This window comes from Buteo buteo, chromosome 1, assembly GCF_964188355.1.
Source record: "Buteo buteo chromosome 1, bButBut1.hap1.1, whole genome shotgun sequence".
In the NCBI taxonomy this organism is placed as follows: domain Eukaryota; kingdom Metazoa; phylum Chordata; class Aves; order Accipitriformes; family Accipitridae; genus Buteo; species Buteo buteo.
In genome coordinates, this window is record NC_134171.1 from 68,122,413 (window position 1) to 68,145,128 (window position 22,716).

General features: G+C 36.4%; 2 protein-coding genes across 3 annotated transcripts in view; one reads left to right on the forward strand and one right to left on the reverse strand.

Annotated features, from left to right (window-relative positions):
• Nucleotides 1-22,716, forward strand: part of LRBA (LPS responsive beige-like anchor protein) — a 434,876-nt gene that overhangs the window by 349,611 nt on the left and 62,549 nt on the right. The window lies entirely within an intron of this gene.
• On the reverse strand, nucleotides 12,222-19,764 carry LOC142029167 (uncharacterized). Its single transcript, XM_075023625.1, has 2 exons — nucleotides 19,723-19,764; nucleotides 12,222-14,137 (listed from the first exon to the last, which is right to left on the reverse strand). Exons 1-2 carry the CDS (start codon nucleotides 19,725-19,727, stop codon nucleotides 12,568-12,570), a joined length of 1,575 nt encoding a protein of 524 aa, XP_074879726.1. The 5' UTR covers nucleotides 19,728-19,764; the 3' UTR covers nucleotides 12,222-12,567.

Below are 22,716 nucleotides of genomic sequence, written 5' to 3' on the forward strand. Positions count from 1 at the left end.
TTCATGCATGTTAGCTTTCTATCTTTCAAGCAGTGGGGTGTAAGCAAATTTCAGGAATTTTTAATGTTCTTGGAGTAGGCTGTACATTTGTGACCCAAGGATTAGTAGATAGAGGGTAATGCCTCTTAATTTGGGGTCATGAATGCTTAGTGGTCATGTGCTGACCTTACAGTCATTACATGTCTGAATTCACATCATTCAGTTGTTTGCTTTGGTAGCTGAAGGGGCCTTCCACAAAGCCAGCGATAGGAAAACATTAAGAAAGGGTATTTTGATTGTGAATTCTTTCAGAACTATGATTCTGCACCACCTACTGCTTTGTGTTTTTTAATGAGTTTAGAAATAAACTGCAGATTGCATAGACACATGTTCATACACTATGTCATACAGCTGAAGCGGTCCTTTTTTTCTCTCTTTGTAGGCTTTATGGAATATGTTCGTGGACTTGAAGTACTTGAAAAGCAAAAATGAAACTATACCTGTATCCCATGGATACATTTCCCTTTAGCTTATGCCTTAACACGTAGCCTCTAACTAAATGATCACATGCTGTTATTTTTCTGGTGGCTGTATTCAGTCTGCAAGATGAACCAGGCTCACATAATAAGTTACTCAGTGTTTTTTTTTCTCCATGCTGTTACATTTGTATAGCTCCAAACCCTACTTATTGCACATTCTTTGAACCCTATTCTGAAAACAGCATCCTACATGGCCTTTTCTTTAATATTCACTCTGTAGTAGCTGAATCATCCACAAAAATTAGTAAGTTTACATGACCCTCATGTGATGAGGAAATTGTATTATTTGTATTTTATAAATGCAGAGGAGGCTAAAGATGATGATCTATCAACCCTACTAATCATGGGTGTCTATTTTGAAAGTATTAGGAGGTGGCATTTTTCAGAGTATTAAGCATTCTGTAAATTCTGAAAGAAAAGACAAAATGTTGGTTTTATTTTGGGTCAGTTCTCATTTGCTTTGCCATTCAGCCCAACAAATAGTTGTGTTTGTATAACTGGGTATCAAGAGTGAGTGGCTAGAAATAGTGCGAGAGGGCAGAAACCGCCTAGGTCAGTATTGCAGCTAAAACCTCAACAAATCTTACCTTGACCATGAAATATGGTGAAAATAATCATGGAACTAACCACAGTTTGAGAAACCTTGGTATCAAATTAGATACCTCCCAAAATATAGATTGATTAATGAGTACTTGTGAAAAGGTTAGTGTAGTTAGAATTAGATGGCAGTCCTATAGCAGGGATGAAATCCAGCTTTGCCAGAAAAGTTGAGTTCAATGCAAAAGTCTTTTCTCTTTTAAATATCTTGACAAATAACGTAACCACTCTCTTTGCAGAAATGGAGACATGAAATTCTTTTCTGTTGTTTTATGGGGTCCCAATGTGCAAAAGACTGAGGGGCTCTGATAAAGGTCTTATGAGTCTTTCCATGACACAAATAAATGGACTCTGGATTTTCAATATTATTTACTTTTTGTTTACATGAAGATACCGATTTGTTTATCTATGTCCAGTATGATTATTTGGCATTCCATGAAATGGTAGGGACAGGGAAGATTGCTCTGAAGGCCAATGTGCTAACAAAGTGCATTGCCAAAAAATTGACAAAGATGTTATATTTCTGAGGATTTAAAAGTCACATTTTCTCTTAGACATGACATTTCCTATGTCTGGCTCTTAAACTAAGGTGAAGTACTCAATATGCTTACGCTTTTTCTGTAGTGGGTTAGACATACAAGAAAACATACGTAAATATGGCTTCGTAGATTTTTTTTTTTTCTTACAGAGTATGTGAGGTTTGTTTGTTTTGATGGAATGAGGTAGGAAAGAATTGGTTACATGTTTTCAGAAATTTCAAGAGAGACCAGAAATTCCTTTTAGGTGTGAGTGGATGGTTGTTTTGTAGTAGTCTACATAAAGGATTTTGATTTTTCCAAGAAAAATCTGGAATTTATCACTCAGAATAAGTTATGTGCAACAGGGCAAAAGAGGGTACTCTGAGGCTTATGCTGTCAGTTACATGTTTTCTTGGATGAAATCTATTTTATTGCATGGAAGTATTCTGTAGGCTTCTATTAACAGCCACCAACACTGCCAGAACAGAGGAATTGAAAAAAAGATGATGAATCTGCCAGACCCTACCTACAAGGTTGAATGTTCCACCAGAAATCACATTACCCTGGAATTCCTGATCATTTCAGACTTTTGGTTTTGTTGGGAAAACTCTTCACCTGCAGCAGTTGAGAGGTCAAAACTATTGTAAAAAATCCAAGGTCTGTTTCTGCTGCATAAGAAAAGATCTGTGGCAGTGACTTTCCAGCATTTTTTTTTCTGGGACCCCATAAAATTTTCCATTGAAGGTACATATTCCTCTATAGCAAATTTAAGCCGACTGACAGTAAGCTAAGACTTTCCTTAATTACCCTTTGTGGTCTCTTAGAAGTAGTCCAGAGACCAAAGGCATCTGCAAACCACAGGTTGAAACCCACTGATTTAAGGAAGTGGCAGTAGTTAATTGTTCATGTGTCATTGTTAAAATGAGCATCAATTCAGTCTTGTGATGAACTGTCTTTTTGCTGTGACTAGTGATTATGGTTTTGTAGTGGTATAATTGCTAGTCTAATAGAGGTAGCTAAGGTTAACAGCAGAGATAAGTAAATATCATGGAATTATTTCCTGCCTTTAATCCTGGTGAGATAGCAAATATATTAACAAATCCCAACAAACCTCCAAATTTATTATGCCCTGAAGGAGGGTATTTGAGCTTTACTACTATGGGACAGATTGCATGCCAGATAAACCCTAGTAAACATAACTTTCAGGTGATAGTTTGTTTTCACAGGATTATCCCATTAAAACTCATGCAGGGTTTTGGACATGTAAAGAGCTATAGGAGCTTTTATGAACCATCATAATTCTAAACATTTTACTTGTTGATACTGAATGTGGACCTGTATGACATAGTTGCTTTGCTTGGTTGAAAAATAGTGCTGATTGTAAATTGTGAATGAGTCTGTGGTCTGCAAAAATAGCTATAATAAATTTTAAGGTATGTGTTGTGCGTGTTGATTTTCTGAACAATTTTTGAGTTGTTTCAGCCCAGAAGTGAGGCCTTTTTCTGTTCCTGAATAAAAATGAGTCTATCAAATTGGGGAGGAATATGTGGTTACCTCTATGTTTGATAGCTTTACTCCCTTAGCAAATGATGAGATAGATTAAAAAAAAAAAAAAGGCGGAAGAGAAGGAAGATATGAATGACTAGTAAGTACGTCCCTAACTTCAGGTTTCGTACTTACATACGTGACATGCTGGCAGTGCCTCCGGGCACTGGCTAAATGCCCATTTGTTTGGGGTGCATAAACCTGGATCTTGCAAGCCATCAGAATGGAAGATGAGCCACCGCCCCGGTTAGGCAGTCACCATCCCAGGCCCTGAGCCACTAGGCAGCTGTGTAAGACGTAAACACGGTTTGATTAGCGGAGCAGGAGAAATAAATCATCTTGCAGGTGAATATTTACAGCACTTGCATCGACGCTTGCTGTTACAGAAAGGAGAAGTGGTTGTTACTTCTCTAGGAGCGAGATTCGGGTCCTGGGAAAGCTGCTGAGCACCCAGCCTCTTGGCAGCAGGTATGGCTGGTTTTAGTGCTCCTCCAGACATTGCGGAGGATAATCAAAACAGTGGTGGCATGTAATTTACTCAAAGGCATTTCATTATTTAGATGGCTGTGGAATGACCAAATCCAACTGGTATGCAGGTGGTGATCTGGTAGTTTTGAAGCAGATGCAGTTTTATAATGCAGGTTTCAGTTCATATACTGGAATGACTTAAAACAGCTATTTTTTTTTCCTAGCAAGCTATAAATGAGTCCTTGGTTTGCAGTTGTATTCAATTATTTTAAACCTATTTACAATGTATTCTATTGTAAAGCTATGACCTTTGATCTCCAGAATGGGTGCATGTCTTTTGTGGGAAGCAGGAAGTCTTGGGGCAAGTGACACTTGCAGTGCAGTTTATTTTACTTAGACTTTGATTCCCCCCCTCCCCCCTGTTTCTAGAACTGAAGACAAATTTCTGTTTCTATTGGATTATAAACAGGTTCTGGATAGCTTCAGCTGCTGCATAGTGCAGTGATATTTTAATTTGCTGGGTAGACATGTTTACTGTGTACTGTGTAGTTTATGAGTGTTACCATAAATGAGGTAATCTTGCATCTTGGTTTCCATGTGTGAAACATTACATGAGCTAATGCAGCTGCACCACTGCTTGCTGGATATTAGTAGACTTTATTTGGACATAAAGTTTATACTGAACTACTTTAAATATTTGTGCTAAAACTGGTAGTGCTGCTTTTTTAATGTGTTTTATATGACACTGATGGATGCCAAATTTCACAAAGCAATGTAAAAATGTATAGTGGATTTCTGCTTCGTACCCATTGTTCTCAATAGTGGAGATTCCAGAGTAAAATAAAATTAATGACAAAATTTTTAATTTATGTTCAGTTAGTGTTTCAGGGACTGGTTCATATTAAGTATACATAGGAACAGTAGCTTCCTAGCGTACTGTAGCAGTCCCAAAAACATGCACGTCCTCTCCGAAATCTGGATTTGGAATTTGAAGTGACACATGTGGGTTGTGAGAATACAGAGAGAGAAAGTTGATTTCTGCTCAGTGTTTGAAGGAACATGTAAAGATTTTTCTGTAGTTTAGTTTTACCTACCAAAATCCTTGAATCATCATGTTTTTAAAAGTCTATGATTTTAGCATCTATGGCCATATTCTTTTTACTTACTTAAAAATATTGAACATTTTCAGGTTATGTAGCTACTTAGGAAGGTGAAAGCTGTAATACACAGTAAACTATAAAATATGTCACTGTACTTTGCTAACTCTAGTATTAACACTTGCATGTAATTTGTTGGGTTGAACTTAATTTACATTCTTTTTTTAAGTCAGAATAATGGACATCTGTATAAAATACATTTAAAAAGACACTAAAAATTATTTTGTATGATCAAGTACTTAAAAATAAGTACTAAAGAAACAGATACACATATTTTTTAATAAGCAACTTTAAAAGGGCCTCCTCCTGCTGAGTATGTGTTCTGAAGAACTCCAACCTTATCTCATACTTTTCTCAAAACAGAATTGGAAATTACTGTTACAACTTCTTCTTTTTAACATAAGATCTGTTTCATTATGGAAGTTCATTGTCAAAGCACTTACCTGGAGAAAGTAACCAGTTGTTCAATGAGCAGCGGGACTGCTGAAACCTGGTTTCCTATGTGTGTGTGTCCTTTGCTTCTTCCCCTTCATCCTTAGCGGTAACTTCAGGTTCTCCCCAAAATTCCTTATGACACGGCAACCGAAGAAGCACCACCGCTTTTGGTGGCTGCCAATGAACTGGCCAGCGTGCATGTGCTGCCTCACCAGATACAACCACATGGATATTAAGGATATGTACTGCCTGGCTTTCCCTTGGTGGGAGTATCTGTTTAGCCCTCTTGCCTGTGTCTGACCATGGATTTTCTGAAAAGCTGTACAAATGGAATTATCTTTGAGACTTTTTCCCATCTTTTAAATCTGCTTGAAATAAGCCAGAGATTTCCATGTTGCCAAGGGAGGAATGGACAAACAGGTGAACTGACAAGGAACTTCGCACCTAAGGCTTATTTCCTTAGGGAAAATAGTTAAAAATCAAATCTGAATTCAGTATGTTAAGCCCTTATGGTTCTTACATAAGCTGAACTCAGCACATAAGCTTTAAACCAGCAAATCATTCTCAGCGGTTTTACAACTAGATGTGTACTGGTACTTGAATTTTCCTTTGTTGTGGTATTTTTTTTGTTTCTCAGGTTTTTTTACTTGTATGATGGATATTATGGATATTTTTGTTTGTGTGTAAATTATACTTTAGTTTCTTCCAGTAATTTTGCTCCTTACATGTATTAGTCATTATGATGTGTCTAATCAGAGGGATGTGGAGTTATTTTGTGCAGTTGGAAAAAAATGACTGTATGTCATAGTTTTGGCTTTGTTTTGCCAAAGTCCAAACTTAGAAATTTTCTAAAGGAGGAAGTCTTTGGGACCTTTGGGATTTAGGTCTTAAAAAAGGAGAGGCTTGCTATACGTATGGAATTAATGAAGTCCTTTATAACAGAAACAAGTTTTTGAATTCTAACTATTGGTAGTATTTGCATTTTATACCCCTGCGTGTGCCGAGATTAACGTAAGGCTTAATGTAAACTTAGTTGCTTGTTTTCATATTTTTATTAATTACGTGCTTTTTACTAGGTGTATTAAACAGCTTGTTTCCTTTGAGTGGTCCAGCAGCTGTAAGGTCTTTGAAAATGCTTGTTAGTGTACGTCTCAATATAATGTGAACCCCCCGTTGTTTTATGTAGAAGGATCTTTAGGTTATATAGTGAAGTTAGTCTACAATCCCTTTTTACTTGTAGTTTCCAGTAAACTTTTTCTTTGAGGTTTTTCCATTTTTAATCTCCCATAAACCAGTCTTTCTCACTTTAGATTTTGCCATGGTTTTCCTTAAGCTGTTGCTCTTGAAATTGTTAGTTTGCAGTAAGCTTTTATCATTTATTAAGTTTTAAAGCAATTTTCTAATTCTGTAGGTAAAAGGTTGAAAATGTGAACTCTGAAGCCTCAAATCTTCCTAGGCAAATAAAAATTACACTATATTTTGAGGTCCAGAATTTCTGATAATGATTTTCAACACTCAGCTCTTGCATAACTGGGAAGAATGAATTGTGGCTTTTGGGGGCTGGCAGTGTAGCCCCTCTCCTTCCTCCTCCTGGTTTGCTTGTGCAAACTTGCTGAAGGAATGGAGGTCTCCATCTTTTTTTCCTCCCTCCCTCTTTCCCGCTCCCAAGATAGCAGTTACTGGTCAGACAGCCTGACAGAGGATACCATATTCTGCTGGATTTACATGGTTAGGCACCCACCATCACTTTCTGTTCCTGGTAATTCTGAAAGTTCCTAGTCTTTGCCCCTTTTGAAGTTTTTTTGCTGTGTTCTTTCGTATTGCCCACACAAGTTTTGTGCAGAACTAAATACTATTGTTTTGATAACATTGTAATGTTATTGTCTAGTGGCAGTGAAATGACTGCAAAACAAACACTGAAACACAAGGCAGCTGGTGAAATTTCTGTCCATAACTGAGTCAGAAGCTTTTAAGGAATCTCTTCTCTACAAGCACCTCTACTTTTCCTTTTGTGCATAGAGCGTGATACTGATTTTCTTACATATATCCTCTGCTCAGGACCAATAAGATAATTGCAATACTAAAAAAAATAAATTAACACAAATTGATTTTAAGAACCTTTTACATTTTAGTATTTCTAGTCTTCCAATGTCGAGGAAAATATTTTATCCACATCTTAACTTTCAATTTTGGGGCAGAAACAGATACAGTTGTGTCAAATACGCAACCATTCAATTTTAACTCTCATCATGTCTTGATAATCATGATTTTTTCCACATATATACTTTAATTTTTGCAGGTAAAAAGTTTTTATTATCTTCCTCTCTATCTCTGTGTGTGTGTACACACTAAGCTGAACATTTTCTTTGAAAGTTTTCAGTATTGCTAATAATCATACACTAAAAATTTCATTTCAGCTTACAACAATAGGGCTTTTCATATGTAATTTGAAGGATAAATCAGTAATTATGCATTTAATTGGCTAATAAATCATAGCACATTTCCCATATTTTCTGTAGTGCTATGCTAAATCTTTATAAAGTGGCCTGGTGTATTTTTGTAAAAAAGAAAACTAAATGGCTTGTTTAGTGTAGGTACAGTGCATGAGGGACATAAATATGTAAAGCCTTCTATGGTGTTTACTATGTTATATGAGAAGTTCCTGTGATTACATGCTTAGGGATTTTATGAATGTACATTTTAAAGGCAGGTATTGAAGTTTTAGATTTTACACTATATCGTGTGTATGTTTAGTATGTAAATAACAAGAGGGGAGCTTGCTCAAGCTAAAATGAATTTTCAAAAAACCCATACAATAGAACTTTTTTAAATATATGCATTTGTGATTCTGATTGTTATAGTATAAATTCTCAGATTTTTATGATTAATTCTGTTAATTTTCAAAGTAGCTATTTAGTTGTGATTTTATTTTTTTTTAATTGGTGAACAGGAGATTTATTTAAATACTTTAAAATTTGAGAAAGGTTTCAGGTAGCAGATCTCTGCCTGTCATTTCCGTTAACACTGCAGGTTACAATACTTCAGTATTTCCAGTTTTCATTTCCGTATGAGTTAGGGCGTGGGGTCATTTGATATGTTTGTTCTCAATTAGATGTTGAAATTTTCCAAAAATATTTCATGAATAAAACAACATCAACATTGCCACAATTAAATGATGAATACAGACCAGGTTAGTTACAAAGGAATGAAATGTAGAAATAGACAACCGTTTTCTAAGTCACTTCTTGCCCGTGGAAAGGCACTGGTCATTTTATTGTTTGCTTGCAAGTGAGGAAACTGGAGAAGGTGGCTGTTCCGATAAAAATTGGGATTAATGTAACTGATTTACAAGAATTTAAGGCATGAATTACATTAAGTTGTACACCTAGCAACTTCTGTCATCTCAGTGGCAAGGCCATTAAGTAAAGTCACTAAAAGTTTTCCTTGATTATGCTTTCAGGAACAGTTAAGCAGCGTTTCAAGATTCCTCCATATATGTACATGTATGCAAACCAAATTTAACTGGATTTTTAGTTTTTGTAAGAAGGGGAATACTGAATATAGCTTATGGCAATTCCAGTGCAGCATCCTCTATGCTTTCATTTGTAATGTCAAAGCAGTTGTGGATAGTGCACGTTATTGTCTAGCTGATTGTATGCATTAGGACAAGTGGTGAATCCTGACTTTGTCTAAAAGATTTCTGAGTAAGATGGAATTTTTCCATCTGTGTATTTCCATGTGACCTGATCCCAGGAATAGACTCTCAGTATTGCTATAGTAGAAATGTGTTTTGAGGGAGAAAGGAAAGGTTTTTTTTTAATCTAAAACTTTGCAATGAATTATTTTATAAAGCAATTTACAACATTTTCTAGGTGGAGTGACAATAGCAAGATTTATATTAATATAGAACAATGTTTCCAAACAGATTTTAGTCTGTATGCATGCATGCTCAGAGAATTAGTAGAACACACTCTATTACTACCTTTCATTAAAAAAAAAAATTCCACCTGCATAGGGTGGCTGCATTAATGTCCATTTCTTCGATGTTTTGTTTAATTATAAAATGTTCACTCGAATTTAATGACATCCTGAGGGAAAAAACGTATTTGGAGAATTGAGGGCATTGTAAACTGAGGGATTAACAAATGATTGCTAGTATTACATTAATAAACATTTGGAATATTCTGCATTATGGTTGATGTACTCAACCAGCACTACACGTCCTCTGTGCCACTCCCTGAATTAAATACAGCAATGACTCAATAGGACCAGGTAGAGAAGTTCATTTTACTTCAGATCATTTTGTAGTAAGCAAGCATACCCTATCTAATCCTTGTGTGGCAAGAATTCTCTTTTCAGCTTGTCACAGAAAAAAAACATTTTTCAAATGTGACTGCTTGTGGTCATCCCAGGTATTTCTTGTAACAATAATGAAGTAGAGAGTAAGACTACAATAAAGTTCTTTCCAAGGAGTGCTAGCTATTTTTACTTTGATTTTACATTCAGTTATCACATACATCATTATGGAAATTACATGTGGCTTCAGTAATTTATGAGTGTAGGGCAAAAAAAGAGATTTCGATTCAGAAATACAGTCCACCACAGTCATAAGTAACCAATCGTATAATCCTCCTAATGAACAGTTTGATGAATAACTATTTTCCATTTGCCCACTATACCACTCCTGAAATTGTCCCATCCCCAACAATTTATTTTCTAGGGGGATAATATTATATTGTGTTGCATTTTGTTACGATACGATGGAAGAGAAGTGTGAAGAGAGTGGGAGTCAATCATTAAGATACACATTTTAAGCAAAGGTCGGGTCTGTTCTTTGATTAACAAGACTGCAGTAACATTTATACACAGTACAGTCTTACATTTTTATTGTATTTCTGGTTCCTTTTCTTCACTTGTGAGCTAGAAGTTCTTGGCAAAGCTAAATATACAAAATAAATATAAACCACACTGCAACGATGGGTCCCTTGGAGAGAGAGAGAGAAGAAAATGATCTAATGGAATAATGATTTTAGCTATACACAGGCATCCCTTTTCTGTCTCGATTTGTTAAATTACCTGACGTCTGCATGTGTAATTTAAACAAAATTTTGTTCTCTAGTCTTTCTTCCTTTTGAGCTATCTTCTCAAGGAGAAGGATGATAAATGGAAACATAAACATAGCATGAGAATGTGAACTAGTTCCCAAACATTTCAGTGGTTTTTATAAACAACTGGTCATTGTTACCTTTTGCTGGATTACAGTTTCCTTTAGAACAACAGTGCTCTTCAGCTGCATTACAAAGTCGATTCTAAATGTTTTCACATAGTTGCTTAAAGGCTTTAATGTTTAAATAATGGTTATATAATTATATATTGTTTAAACAATTAGCTTTTAAGTCGAGCAATAAGCTCACATTTTATACACATACTACCAAAAATGATAATGAAACTGCATTTTAAAGATATGCACTGACCTTAGAGTGAGCAACCACAGTTTATGGACATTTATTTCAATTTTAAAATTTGATTTTGAACATGCTCATTTTCATTTTGAACACGAATAGCGATTCCCGCCCTTGTCCTTGGTCACCCTGTGAACACAGGCATGATCAGCAGCTAGTTTTTCTCCTCCTGAACCTCATTTTCAGCATTCCTTGGGCATCGTGGGCCCTCTTCTCTGCGATAGGGAAGTGCCAGCTTGCATCTCCCTGGTCTACGCAGGCACAAAGGGTTGTCTGAGGCTTGAACCAGACTGCCTTGGAGGGGTAGGACAACCGTCATAGCGTGTTAGTTGTCCCCTAAGCCATCGTGGCAGCTGTTGATTTCTATTTGGAAACGATCAAAATAACAACAATCGACACAATAAATTAAGATACTGCTTAGTATTTTAACTTAAAAAAAAATCTCCTAATATTTTACGTCCACTATTTTTGCCTGGGTCATGATTTGATTGCCTTTTTAAAATAACATAGAATTGGAGTTGTAATCTTCTTGAACTGCATTCATACAGTGATTAAATTAGGAAATGTTTAGGTGTATAATAGTTTAATACAGTAGCAGAAAGTCTAAGAATAAAAAAATCACTCTTTAAAAGTTAAATACATGTTATCTATTTTATAGGAGCATTTCAGAAGTCGTCTTTTATAGCCGTACTACAGTTTAATTTTAGATACTGTACATCTTTAACGACTTTCTCATTTATACAATTTTTGTTTCATTGTCAAAACATTTAATTATATCATGTCTTGAAGGTGTAAAGCTGTCAAATAAATCAGAGGCTCAGTGTAAACATTTGGTGAATTGCTTTTGCTACCATACTGTAGTTGTTACTGGGCAGTTAGTGGAACTTTTTTAAAGCATTTACTCAGCAGGTACAGGACAACACTGGTACAATGAATTGCTGATTGCTTGTAAAACAGCAGGTAGTAATGCCCTCACTCTTTGTAATTCTGCTTTGTAAAATAAAGTGGCAAGATAGCGTGGCAGAGAAAGCCAATGCGCAGCAAATATGTTTCCTGCCTAAGGGCTGCTGGAGGTTGCCAATCCTATTTCCAAAAAAAAAAAAAAAAAAAAAAAAAGTGAAGTCGTTGCTGTTTTCCATAGCACAGAAAACAAAGTTCCCACCGCTAGAGGGAAGGAACTGCGTTCACGCTTTGAAAAAATTGGCAACGGGGGCATGAAAAATAAAAAACGCAGACTGGATTGCTTTATGAAGGCCTTAACAGTTGTCTTTTTAAACCAAACCAAACCAGCAAACCAACAACTTGCAAGTGTCTTTAAACTGTTTAAACTTGCCCCGACAAGAGAAAAGTCTGCTTTTTTGGACCCATATTTTGTTCTGGTGTTAATACAAACTACAGGCTCCCCAAAGTGGGGTTTGGATGAAGTAAATTAGTTCTACTTTGAAGCTTTTCTTTTCTCCCCCGTTCGGAATGAATGGGGAGGCCCTTGAATGAAAGCTGCTTTTCATTAGTGCCACCACATACCTATTTGAAAGGAAGAGCTCTTTTAGCACATACAAACACTGGAGTAAAGGAAAGCTTCCTTTTGCTACCAGAAGACCATCGGCTAAACAGCTCCTAGCTTCTCTTTCCAGTCAGGTGGTTTCCAATCAGAGTTAATTACTCCCGTCATTTATTCTAATCACCCTCCTCGGCTGGCCGGCAGTACTCTGTCACGGGGTGGCATCGTTTGAAGCCAGTGAGGTTTGAAAGCCACTGCAGGGTACTTGAGGCTCATTAGCGGGGCCTCTCCAGGCCCGGCTCTGGATCTGCTCCCTGATTAACTCCCCGCGCCCCACCGCCGCCCCCTCCCCTCCTCCGGCGCCCATTAACTCTTGCCTTGCCGCTTGCCTTTGGCTTGCGCGGCGAACCGAGCGGCTAGGTGCCGGTCCGCCCGCACGGGAGACGGGGCGAGCTCCCACTCGCGAACGGGGGCGTTCTCGTGAAACGCCAGGGCTTGCCCCGGTGCGCAGAAATGGCGCTTGCTTTTTTTTTCTCTTTTTCTTTTTTTTTCCCTTTTTCTTCTTTTTTTCCCTTCTTTTTTCTTTTTTCCTTTTTCTTCTTTTTTCTTTTTTCCCACCTTTTTTCTTTTTTCTTTTTTCTTTTTTCCTTTGCTTTTTTCCTTTTGCTTTTTTCTTTTTCTTTTTTTTTCTTTTTCTTCTTTTTTTCCCCTTTTCTTCTTTTTTCCCTTTTTCTTCTTTTTTTTTCTTTTTCTTTTTTCCCCCTTTTTCTTTTTTCCCCCTTTTTCTTTTTTCCCCCTTTTTCTTTTTTCCCCCTTTTTCTTTTTTCCCCCTTTTTCTTTTTTTCCCCTTTTTCTTTTTTCCCCTTTTTCTTTTTTCCCCTTTTTCTTTTTTTCCCCCTTTTTCTTTTTTCCCTTTTTTCCCCCTTTTTCTTTTTTCCCTTTTTTCCCCCTTTTTCTTTTTTCCCTTTTTTTCCCCCTTTTTCTTTTTTCCCTTTTTTCCCCCTTTTTCTTTTTTTCCCCTTTTTCTTTTTTTCCTTTTTCTTTTTTCCTTTTTCTTTTTTCCTTTTTCTTTTTTCCTTTTTCTTTTTTTCCTTTTTCTTTTTTCCTTTTTCTTTTTTCCTTTTTCTTTTTTTCCTTTTTCTTTTTTCCTTTTTCTTTTTTCCTTTTTCTTTTTTCCTTTTTCTTTTTTCCTTTTTCTTTTTTCCTTTTTCTTTTTTTCCTTTTTCTTTTTTCCTTTTTCTTTTTTTCCTTTTTCTTTTTTCCTTTTTCTTTTTTTTCCTTTTTCTTTTTTCTTTTTCTTTTTTTTCCTTTTTCTTTTTTTTCTTTTTCTTTTTTTTCCTTTTTCTTTTTTTTCCTTTTTCTTTTTTTTCCTTTTTCTTTTTTTTCCTTTTTCTTTTTTTTCCTTTTTCTTTTTTTTCCTTTTTCTTTTTTTTCCTTTTTCTTTTTTTTCCTTTTTCTTTTTTTCCTTTTTCTTTTTTTCCTTTTTCTTTTTTTCCTTTTTCTTTTTTTCCTTTTTCTTTTTTTTCCTCTTTTTTTTCCCCCTTTTTCTTCTTTTTTTCCCCCCCTTTTTCTTCTTTTTTTTTTTTCCCCTTTTTCTTCTTTTTTTTTTTCCCTTTTTCCTCTTTTTTTTTTTTCCTTTCTCTTTCCTCCTTGCAAGGACGGGGTGGCTGCGGCGGCTCTTTGCCGAGGCGGGAACCTCCGTCCCTCCCGGCGGCGGCGGCGCTGGCCGGGACCAGCTCCCCGCGACGGTGCCGGCCGCTCCCGGCGGCGGCCGAGCGGAGCGGAGCGAGGGTCGGGCCCGGCCCCCGGCCTGGAGCTCGGCATCGGGCCGATTGCCAGCCTGGTGCGCCTGGTTTGGGTGTTTGGTTTCGGTGTTGGGTTTTTTTTTTTTTCTTCCAAGTGCTTCAAAAAGGTTTCTTTGCCATTTGGCATATACCTGGAGGAAAAAAAAAAAGGCAGCAGCTTCTCTAAAAGAAGAGGTAGAACTGAAAATACAGACTTATCAGACTTTTTAAAAACAGTGTTAGTTTCCCCCATGCTCTGCAGATGGGTGAACTTCAAGGTTAGCATATAGAGACAGGGCTAGGTATCCAAACCACTTTGCAGGAACTGCTCCGTTGTGTGGTTGTGGTGGTGAGGAGCTATGGGCACCTTCTGCTTTCCTGGGTAAGATCAGTCCATTACAGTTTTAAGCAACCCTGACTTGGAGGTGAGAACTCGATCAGGGCCTTGTGCTTCTCTTTCTCTCTGCAAGAAAACCTGTGGGCCACAGGTGCAGGATTTTAATAAAAAAAATTCATCTATTAGTGTTACCCTCAGTCAGACTAGGTAGTTTTATTAGAAGCATCATTTGATTAAAACTTTTGGTTGCTGCTACTTTAAAACATAGTGTAACATTGTGTTGGTTTTGCAGGGTTGTATTTTTTTAAAAACTCATTCTTTTTCTATACTGGGAAGTAACGTCTTAGACAGTTGCTTGCTTGTTTGCCCTGTAAAAAGCAAGACCTGTCTCTGGGAGTTCAGCCTCTGAATTAAATTATTATTTGGAAGATGGGACTTAAATACTGTTTTATTGCAGTATGTTTTTATTTCTAAATGTTAAGGGTTTTTAGGCCATCTTCTATGAAGAAAAAAAGTATATTGTTGATATAAGGGAAAATTCTAGGGTTTTTTAGCATCTTATTTATCTTATAGCTGGAAGCATTTAATTCATTAAAATGTTAATAACTGACCATATGCTTTTGCAGCATATAACCTCTGAATGTTAATTTTAATTGTATTAATCTCTTTCGCCCTTCCCACTAACACGGTTCATGGCAGAGCAATATAAAGGTTATGAAAAGTTTGCTCTCAACTGGCTACACAATGTCTGTTGCGCTTGGAAGTGTTTACGCCTCGATTTCCTGAGCATGCTCAATATACTTAATATATCACTTGGCTCTCTGTGTCCAGCTGTCATAGTGGAAATTTGGAGCGATTTAGGTGAAAAAAGGGAATAACATCTAGAAGAAATTAAACTATCTGCAAGAAAGCATTATGAACAAAACTAGTTGTAACTCAACATGCAATGCATGATGAAATTAGAATAAAAAAGAGATTTTTGCATTTTCTAAGGATGGACATTTTAAGAGGTAATTTACAAATATAATCCATTCTCAGTTTGATTTCTTTCAAGCATTGAACCTGACTCCTAAGAGCTCTTTGTTCTGTTGCAAATTCCATCACTAGCCAAACTACTCCCAGGGAGCGGCAGACAGCCCAGGGGATCCACTGGGACAGGGCATGACGAACAGTCAAGACTGTGTGTCCTCCTTAATCAGGAGACTGTGGAAATGCTTGTCCTGGAGTATTTGATAGAAGGTGAGCCACCCTGAGCACCAGTTCGTCTGGATTCAGATTTCCTGGTAGTTTGCTTAGCAAACATGCCAAAACAAGATGTTAAACGAGAACCTGCTAGAGGTGTCTGGGAAAGTTTGCAAGGAGCATTTTGTTTTCCAAATAGTATCTTCCACAAATCTGATTTTTTTCTTAGATGCTGAATGTAGAGGCTGATAATGTCCTCGATGCACAAATTCTCCCTTTCGCTGTCATTGTTAAAGTCAAATAATGATTCTCCTGTGTCATTCCAGTTAAATGCCAGCTTTAAGGAGTCAGGTGTCCTTGCCAAACATACCTTGTGTTGTCATCCTAAGCAACCACTCAGAATGTCTTCATATATAAAGATCGGGGCTTCACTCTTCATAATCATCGCAAGGAAGCAAATCCCGTGCTTATCTATGTGTGTTAGCCCCAGAGTGGGTTACACAGTTGTGCAACGTGATGATATAGTGCTGTTTCCTATTTTTGTAACTGTTTGATTTATTCAGATGTGGTACCCTAATTGCCTTTGTAAATCTTGTGTTCTGTTCTCCAAAAGCTCTTGAATGCTTCCTATTCTGTGAATTAGCAGACAAGTCAAATGACAAGATTGAAATGACTTGTCTGCCTGACTTGCATCTAAACTGTGTTTTAAATTTTAAATTCCTTGACCTTTTGTCATACCATTTCCTAATCTTAAACAAATTTTTCTAGAATGTTTTTTTCCCAGAACTGGCTTCAAAGACAAATTAAGATTAGTCTCTACAACTCGTTCTAAGACATTTGCTAGTGCGATTTGCAGTGATTTGAAGACCATGTGTTTGCAACCATTTCTGTCTCCTCTTACATGCATACTAATACTTGTTGATCATCACATTTCTTGTGAATTGCATATACAACTGACACATCAAAGCACAGTATAAATGCTGCAAGCTGTTAAAACAGTGCAAATAAAGCAACAGTTGACTTCTAGGGCTTACAGAGTAAATCAGAAGGAAGAAATGTACAAGCAGTTTAGATATAAAATACTTTAAAAAAAAAAAATCGGTAGTTTCTCCCAGTTTGAAGTGTATTGTGCTGTCATTAACCAGACAGCATGCGTAGGCTTAAATTTTAATTTGAGGATCAAATGGGATGGTAGTACCCAGCCTAATACTTAACATGAAAGCTGCGTCAAGTGTAGTTTTGTCTGCGTTCATGTAAATCTTTTTTGCATTTTGATCATGCAAGTTCAGTCCATGTTTCAGATGTTTCTAAAACTTCATGACCTTCACTGCATTCACTACATTTCACCATATGTTATATTACAATTATGCTAGCTGTGTATTCATCTAGTATAAGTAAGCTAAAACCCCACCACTGGGTAAGTGTACTCTAATCATAACACTTTCCTGAATTTCAGAGTTTGGCCTGTTTCTAGCTTCAGTGAAAAGCTTGTTCAACCTCAAAGGCAAGCAAATTTTACACGGTTTAAAGTTTTGTAGTGTGTGTTTTGCACCTCTCTCTTAACGGGAAAGAAATCTGTAACTAAAAAGGTGAATCGCTGTTTACCATGACAAATGCTGTTTCGGAGGTGTGTAGTGCTCTGACCTTTTGGTTTGTCTTTGGCTAAAACTTGACATTCGGAAGCAACTGTGATCATGTTGACAAGGCTCAAGGAGATGCCACGCAGAAGTCCCTCAGCTAGAAGTACACAAGTTAGCTGAAGCGTTAGAAGCAGTATACCTGCGTTAACTTTCTGAGAGGAAATATATGTTAGCTTGGCAGCACGGGATGCTAACATGGTTGCACAGCTTCACTGCCAGCTCGATCAGTACACAACACTGCATTGTGCAATGCAGTCATATCTTGTGGGATTTTTGGTGTTTAGTTTGTTGGGTTTTTTTAATACAAAACTTCATTTAAACTAATTTGACTGAGCCAACTGTCAGCTGTGTGGTTAACAGCCTGTGCTTCCATGGGTAATAGGTTCCAGATCCAGGCTGTCAGTCTTCATGCAAACAAGTGCTGGAGGAACTGGGAGAGGAATTGCTGAATTTCAGGGAGGAGGGAGCTTCCTGCCTTCTCTTGGTGCTTTGTGTGAGGATTTTCAAGAGGGATTTTCATTCACTGCCTCGGCATGTTGCTGACTCTTCTGGAGGAGAGACTCCTCTATCAATGTAGCAGACATTTTAAATGTGGACAAAAAATGGGGGGGGGGGGGGGGGGGCGACACAGGTGGAAATGGTGGAGGAATCAGCAGCACCTCCTGGTGTTACAAATACTTGCTTTTAGCCATATTTGTAGTAATAGGTGGTTATGGTCTAACCGGTCGTGGTTAGATTTTCTGTGTGTCTCTGGGGAAATGCAAGCCACATACATCAGAATTATCACAGTTATGAATAATGAGAGCCATTTGTGTGATTCCACAAGTGTAATTAATTATGGCTTCTATATATTATTTTTCACATAGGGGAATTTAATAAAGACCTCCTGATCATTTTTTGTTCCTATCACAATTCTTCTGTATCTTTTCTACCTCTGGCTGAGAAGAAATCAAACAATTAGGAAGGGACTGTTCTTGGTATGCCTTTTGAAAAGTATCTATTGGGTTATGGAGCCAGTTGGCTGAGATGGGTTTTGCCCACTCTTTTTTCCAATGGCGAAGTTAGTATTGTCACAACCATGGCCAGTGGAATATGTGAGCAAGAGAGGTACGCCAACATGTGAATTTATAGTTCATTAACTGTTGAGTACCAGTGTGCACGCTCAAGGAAAAGGATATACCAATTACACGGACTGTGGGCAAATCACCCCTTATTCAGTGTGTGACATTGAAACTACACTGCTTTGGGACCCATGTTGGCTTTATTTAACCTGTTTTCAGTTTCTCTACACTATAGTGTCGTTTTTGGAAGTACGCATTTTTAAGTCTAGCTCTCCAAATGTTCTAACAGCCATATGCTTGTGTATTCTTCTAACGGGTACCTCTGGAGATCCTGCAAGCCAGGATGCTTTACTTCACCTTTCTAAGTTGTTCTACTATGAAGGCTGTGCAATTGCTCACAAGAGTAAAGATAAACATCTGTCTAAATGTTTTCACTGTTGGCACCTAAGGTAGATGTCTAAACTTTGAAACTTAACAACAAAAATGCAATATTTGGTCTGTTTATCTATATACTCTTCATGGTAAATTGTAGCAATTTTGCCTTAAAATATTGCTCTCAAATCTGCAGATTATCATGGATATTCTAAGAAATATTTTTTTAAGGGTGATCACTGCCCTTTATGGAAAGAGTAGCTAAGAACTCTCCAAGGCAAGTTTTCATATTCATCTAAATCCTTTATTCCTGGCACCTAATGATAGAGATTTCAGTTGAGATTAAAGCCGAATTTCAAAGGAAATGTAGCTTTCATTTTACAAAATACGTAACAGCTCTCTGACTTGTCCATTTAAAGTACAAAATAACAGTTGTAGACTGAATATAGAAATCACCAAAAGATGCAGAAGTGCTCAAGATTTTTAGCTAAACATGCTACTAATTCATTCTTATTTTGGTAACAATTACATCAATTCAGGTAGGAATTTGAGTCATTAGATTGCAGAATGTTTTTCTTTGTTTACATGCTGTATGCAGAATATACCTTGCCACAAAATTCTGATTCATTAAGTTACTCTATTACACGAATTTTCTCTTTTCTCATTACATAGTACTTTATTGTTAAATACAGAGAACTAGAAGGAGCAGATGCCACAGATCTCCTACGTCTGAGCTTCTTCTCAGATTGTTGGTATCCTTTGTTTTATAAGATCAGTTGTCTTCAGCAAAGCATCTGAGTTAAACCTTTTTATTAAGATTATATTTTCCAGAGTTCTTTTTCTATTTTATCAGGGTATTGGTAACCAAATAGAGATGTAAAGTAAAATGCTAGCTTAGGTTATGAAGAATACATTGGAGTGCACTTCTGGAATACACAAAAAAAACGGAAAAATGAGCTAGTTCTCATAATGTAAGCTGTAAAGCAATTGCTCACTTTCTGATGCATTTAATGTTTAAAACAAATTGCAAAATACAGTAAATAAAACTATATGCATTTGCTTGGAACAGTTATTTAGCAAATTAGAAACCACCAATCGTATAAACAGTTTTGATGTCCGTTTCATCCTTTTGAAATTTGTATTACCTCATGCGTGCAGAACTCGGAGTTTTCTTCTTAGTAAGTCTGCTGTCCTCTTCCTCCTCCTCCTCCTGATGTCTTCAAGGCAGGCTTGAGTTCAGTATCTTTCTAATAGCTTTTTATGCTTTTTTTTTCTCGGATCTCTACCCATGTGATCAAATAGTGTTACTGGTGAAAGTGTGTTTGGTAATTTACTTTTAAATACTAGTGGTTACTGAGAGACCTCAAAAGATAAAGCCAGCACTTCAAGAGTTAATATGTTATTAGGAGGACAGGAAATCTGGCAACTATTGCAGAAACTAGACCTAATGGTGCGCACAAACAATTTGTCAGTCTTGGTAAATGTGAATAGCTTTCCGCAAAGTGGCTGCTTTTGCTTTGTTTGAACAGCCTAAACTTTTCCTTTTTGGACTTTAAATCTTAGAAGTGAAATGTGATCCACATATTGAATCAAAATAATTTAATTCAAAACATATTTTGATTGGAACAAGGTTGACATGGAAAGAAACTCTAGAATAAAAAAAAAAAGTTGAAAGGACTTTCTATCATATATTTAGCAGGAAAATTTGAAACAGTTCTAATTAGGCTGAAAAAACCAGCCTTCTTCATTGTAACTTAACAAAGGTCATATATCAATGTTAAGGCAGCATTACCAACTTGTGTCTGAAAGCCTGCACATGCAAACATAATTCTAGTTGTTTGGTTTTGTTGGTTTGGTTTTTTTTTTTTTAAATATAAGTGCACACACGTAGTTCCAAGCCAGAATACGTACTTAAAGTTGTGCGGGTGCTTTGTCGTGTTCAAGAAGAGAATTTTTCACGTCAAAATTGTGTTTGTGCTAAAAATGTGTGAAATCCTAATTCATACTTTTCTGTTCATATGTAAATATTTTTCATACGGAACATAAAAAAAGAGACTCAATTATTTTAAGTGTTTCAAAGGAAATGTATTACTTCAAAGATGAATTAAAATATTTAGCCCATTAAAGGTAATAGGCAATTATTTGTACTTGAGATTTGTAATTTCTTACTTGCCGATGTAGTATATTCCTGGGGTTTTTGGCTTGGTGTTTGGGTTGGGTTTTTTTTTGTAATTGAATAAATAGGAAAGATTATTCATGTATGAGAAGCAGTTTTGGTTTCTCATTAAAGTTTCTACTTTCATTTTAACTATATAAAACACATTTTATATAGGTTGGACTTCTTTTCTCTCTTTCAAATAAGAGTTACATGCATGCTTTATGCTTTGCTTCAAGATTACCTTGCTTTCGTCAGCATAGGAATAAGGCAAGGAAGTCTGTGGTCTATTTTTTAACGGCTTCATTATGAATAAATATCTGTGCTGGTGAAAAGAAATACAGTTATCTTTTCATCTAATTTTGGCATTGGAACATCCTAATCTCAAGCACAGTATATATTCATTTTTAATAGACATCATTTCATCTGCTATATGTCATTACATAATCTAAACCAGAAAGAAAAGTAGAGGGCAAAAGCCAATAATAGTCTCTTTAAAGATAAAAATCTTGATTCCAAGGGTCTAATACTGTTTGGGAAAATATGTCATAATAAATGGTTAGTTATACTGGAAAAAGGCAAAATCTTTCCTAACCTGCTAGTTTTATGTTTTTGTCGTTCTGACCACTTTTTACCGAATAATTTGTATCAGGGTTAGACTGATACTAGTCTTCAGTTACTGGCAGGAAATTATTCTCCATTCATTCCTTTCAGAAAACAGGGCAGAAAAAGATGTGCATAAAATAATGGCTTTCAGAGTCGTTCATGAAGAAGTAGTTTTGATTGCACATATTTAGTGACATCAGAATATGCATTTGAAAAATATTTATGAATAAACTAAAATTTCCTTGTAAGATCAACACTTCAATTTGTTGATGTGTCTGAAGCGTTTCTACCTTGGGAATGGAGAAATGAAAGTTACTAATAGGTGTTTGTGTTTGACATCTGTATACTGTACTTTTTAGCATATCTCAAGTGTTTTAGTCTCTGCCTAATAGATCTCATTAAAGAAACAGATATCAGCCCCAAGACAGTTTGTCAAAGTTAGTATGAGTCCCTGTGGACAGAATTGACAATTTGTGTGTGGCTTCACATGACGGTCTTTTCATGGTCTTGTTTGATCCTTTAACAATTGGGCATCAGTCACTGATTTATTTTACAATAACTCAATAGGATTGAATATTACTATATTATAGCGGACATTCTAGAGGATTTTCTTGTTTTGCACGTTTTCCTCAGAGCACACAGTAAATGATGTACTTGGTCTGCTGTGGGAGCGCTAACAATTGATTGGTTTGCTTTAAGAGCAGCATGGGAAGGATGTTAGTATCCCATCGCTGCATGCCGTATTTAACTTGAGCCTTAATGAGCACTGGCTGTCCTAGATGCTTAAGTAATCCTAAATGCTTAGTATTCGATACCTGTGGTTTAGTTTTGCAAGAGGTAAATGCTAACAGTAACATTTTTTAAAAAAACACCTCTTTTTTAAAACTGGATCGTTATTCAAATTGGAACTTTTTAACTTCTCTCTCTCTCTCTTTATTTTTTTTTAATTTATTTTTTTTTTTAGGAGTACCCATACTTAAGTAATATATACCAGTGTGGCTATAAAGTGCATCACATGTATTGGTACATCGTGTTGTTTTCCATGAAAGTCTACTTTATTTTTTAATCATTATACAGACTGTTAAGTATTGTTCGTCCATTGATTATATCACAGCATAAGCACTTCCTTCCAACCAGGAGCTTAACTGTGAACCTGAAATGACAGGCAAGCTTATTTAGCCCTTCAATTTGTGTGCTGTATTTGGTCTGTCCTTCAGGCTCCTGGATATTGATGCTGACTGTAGTCATTTTTTGTTCAGCCCTTTTATTTGTGATTTGGCAAATAAAAAAAGAAGTAAAATGGCCTAATGTGGAAAAAAAATAAAAGAAAATGGTCTACTTTTGAATCTGTATAAATTACAAGTGTAAAATAATTTTA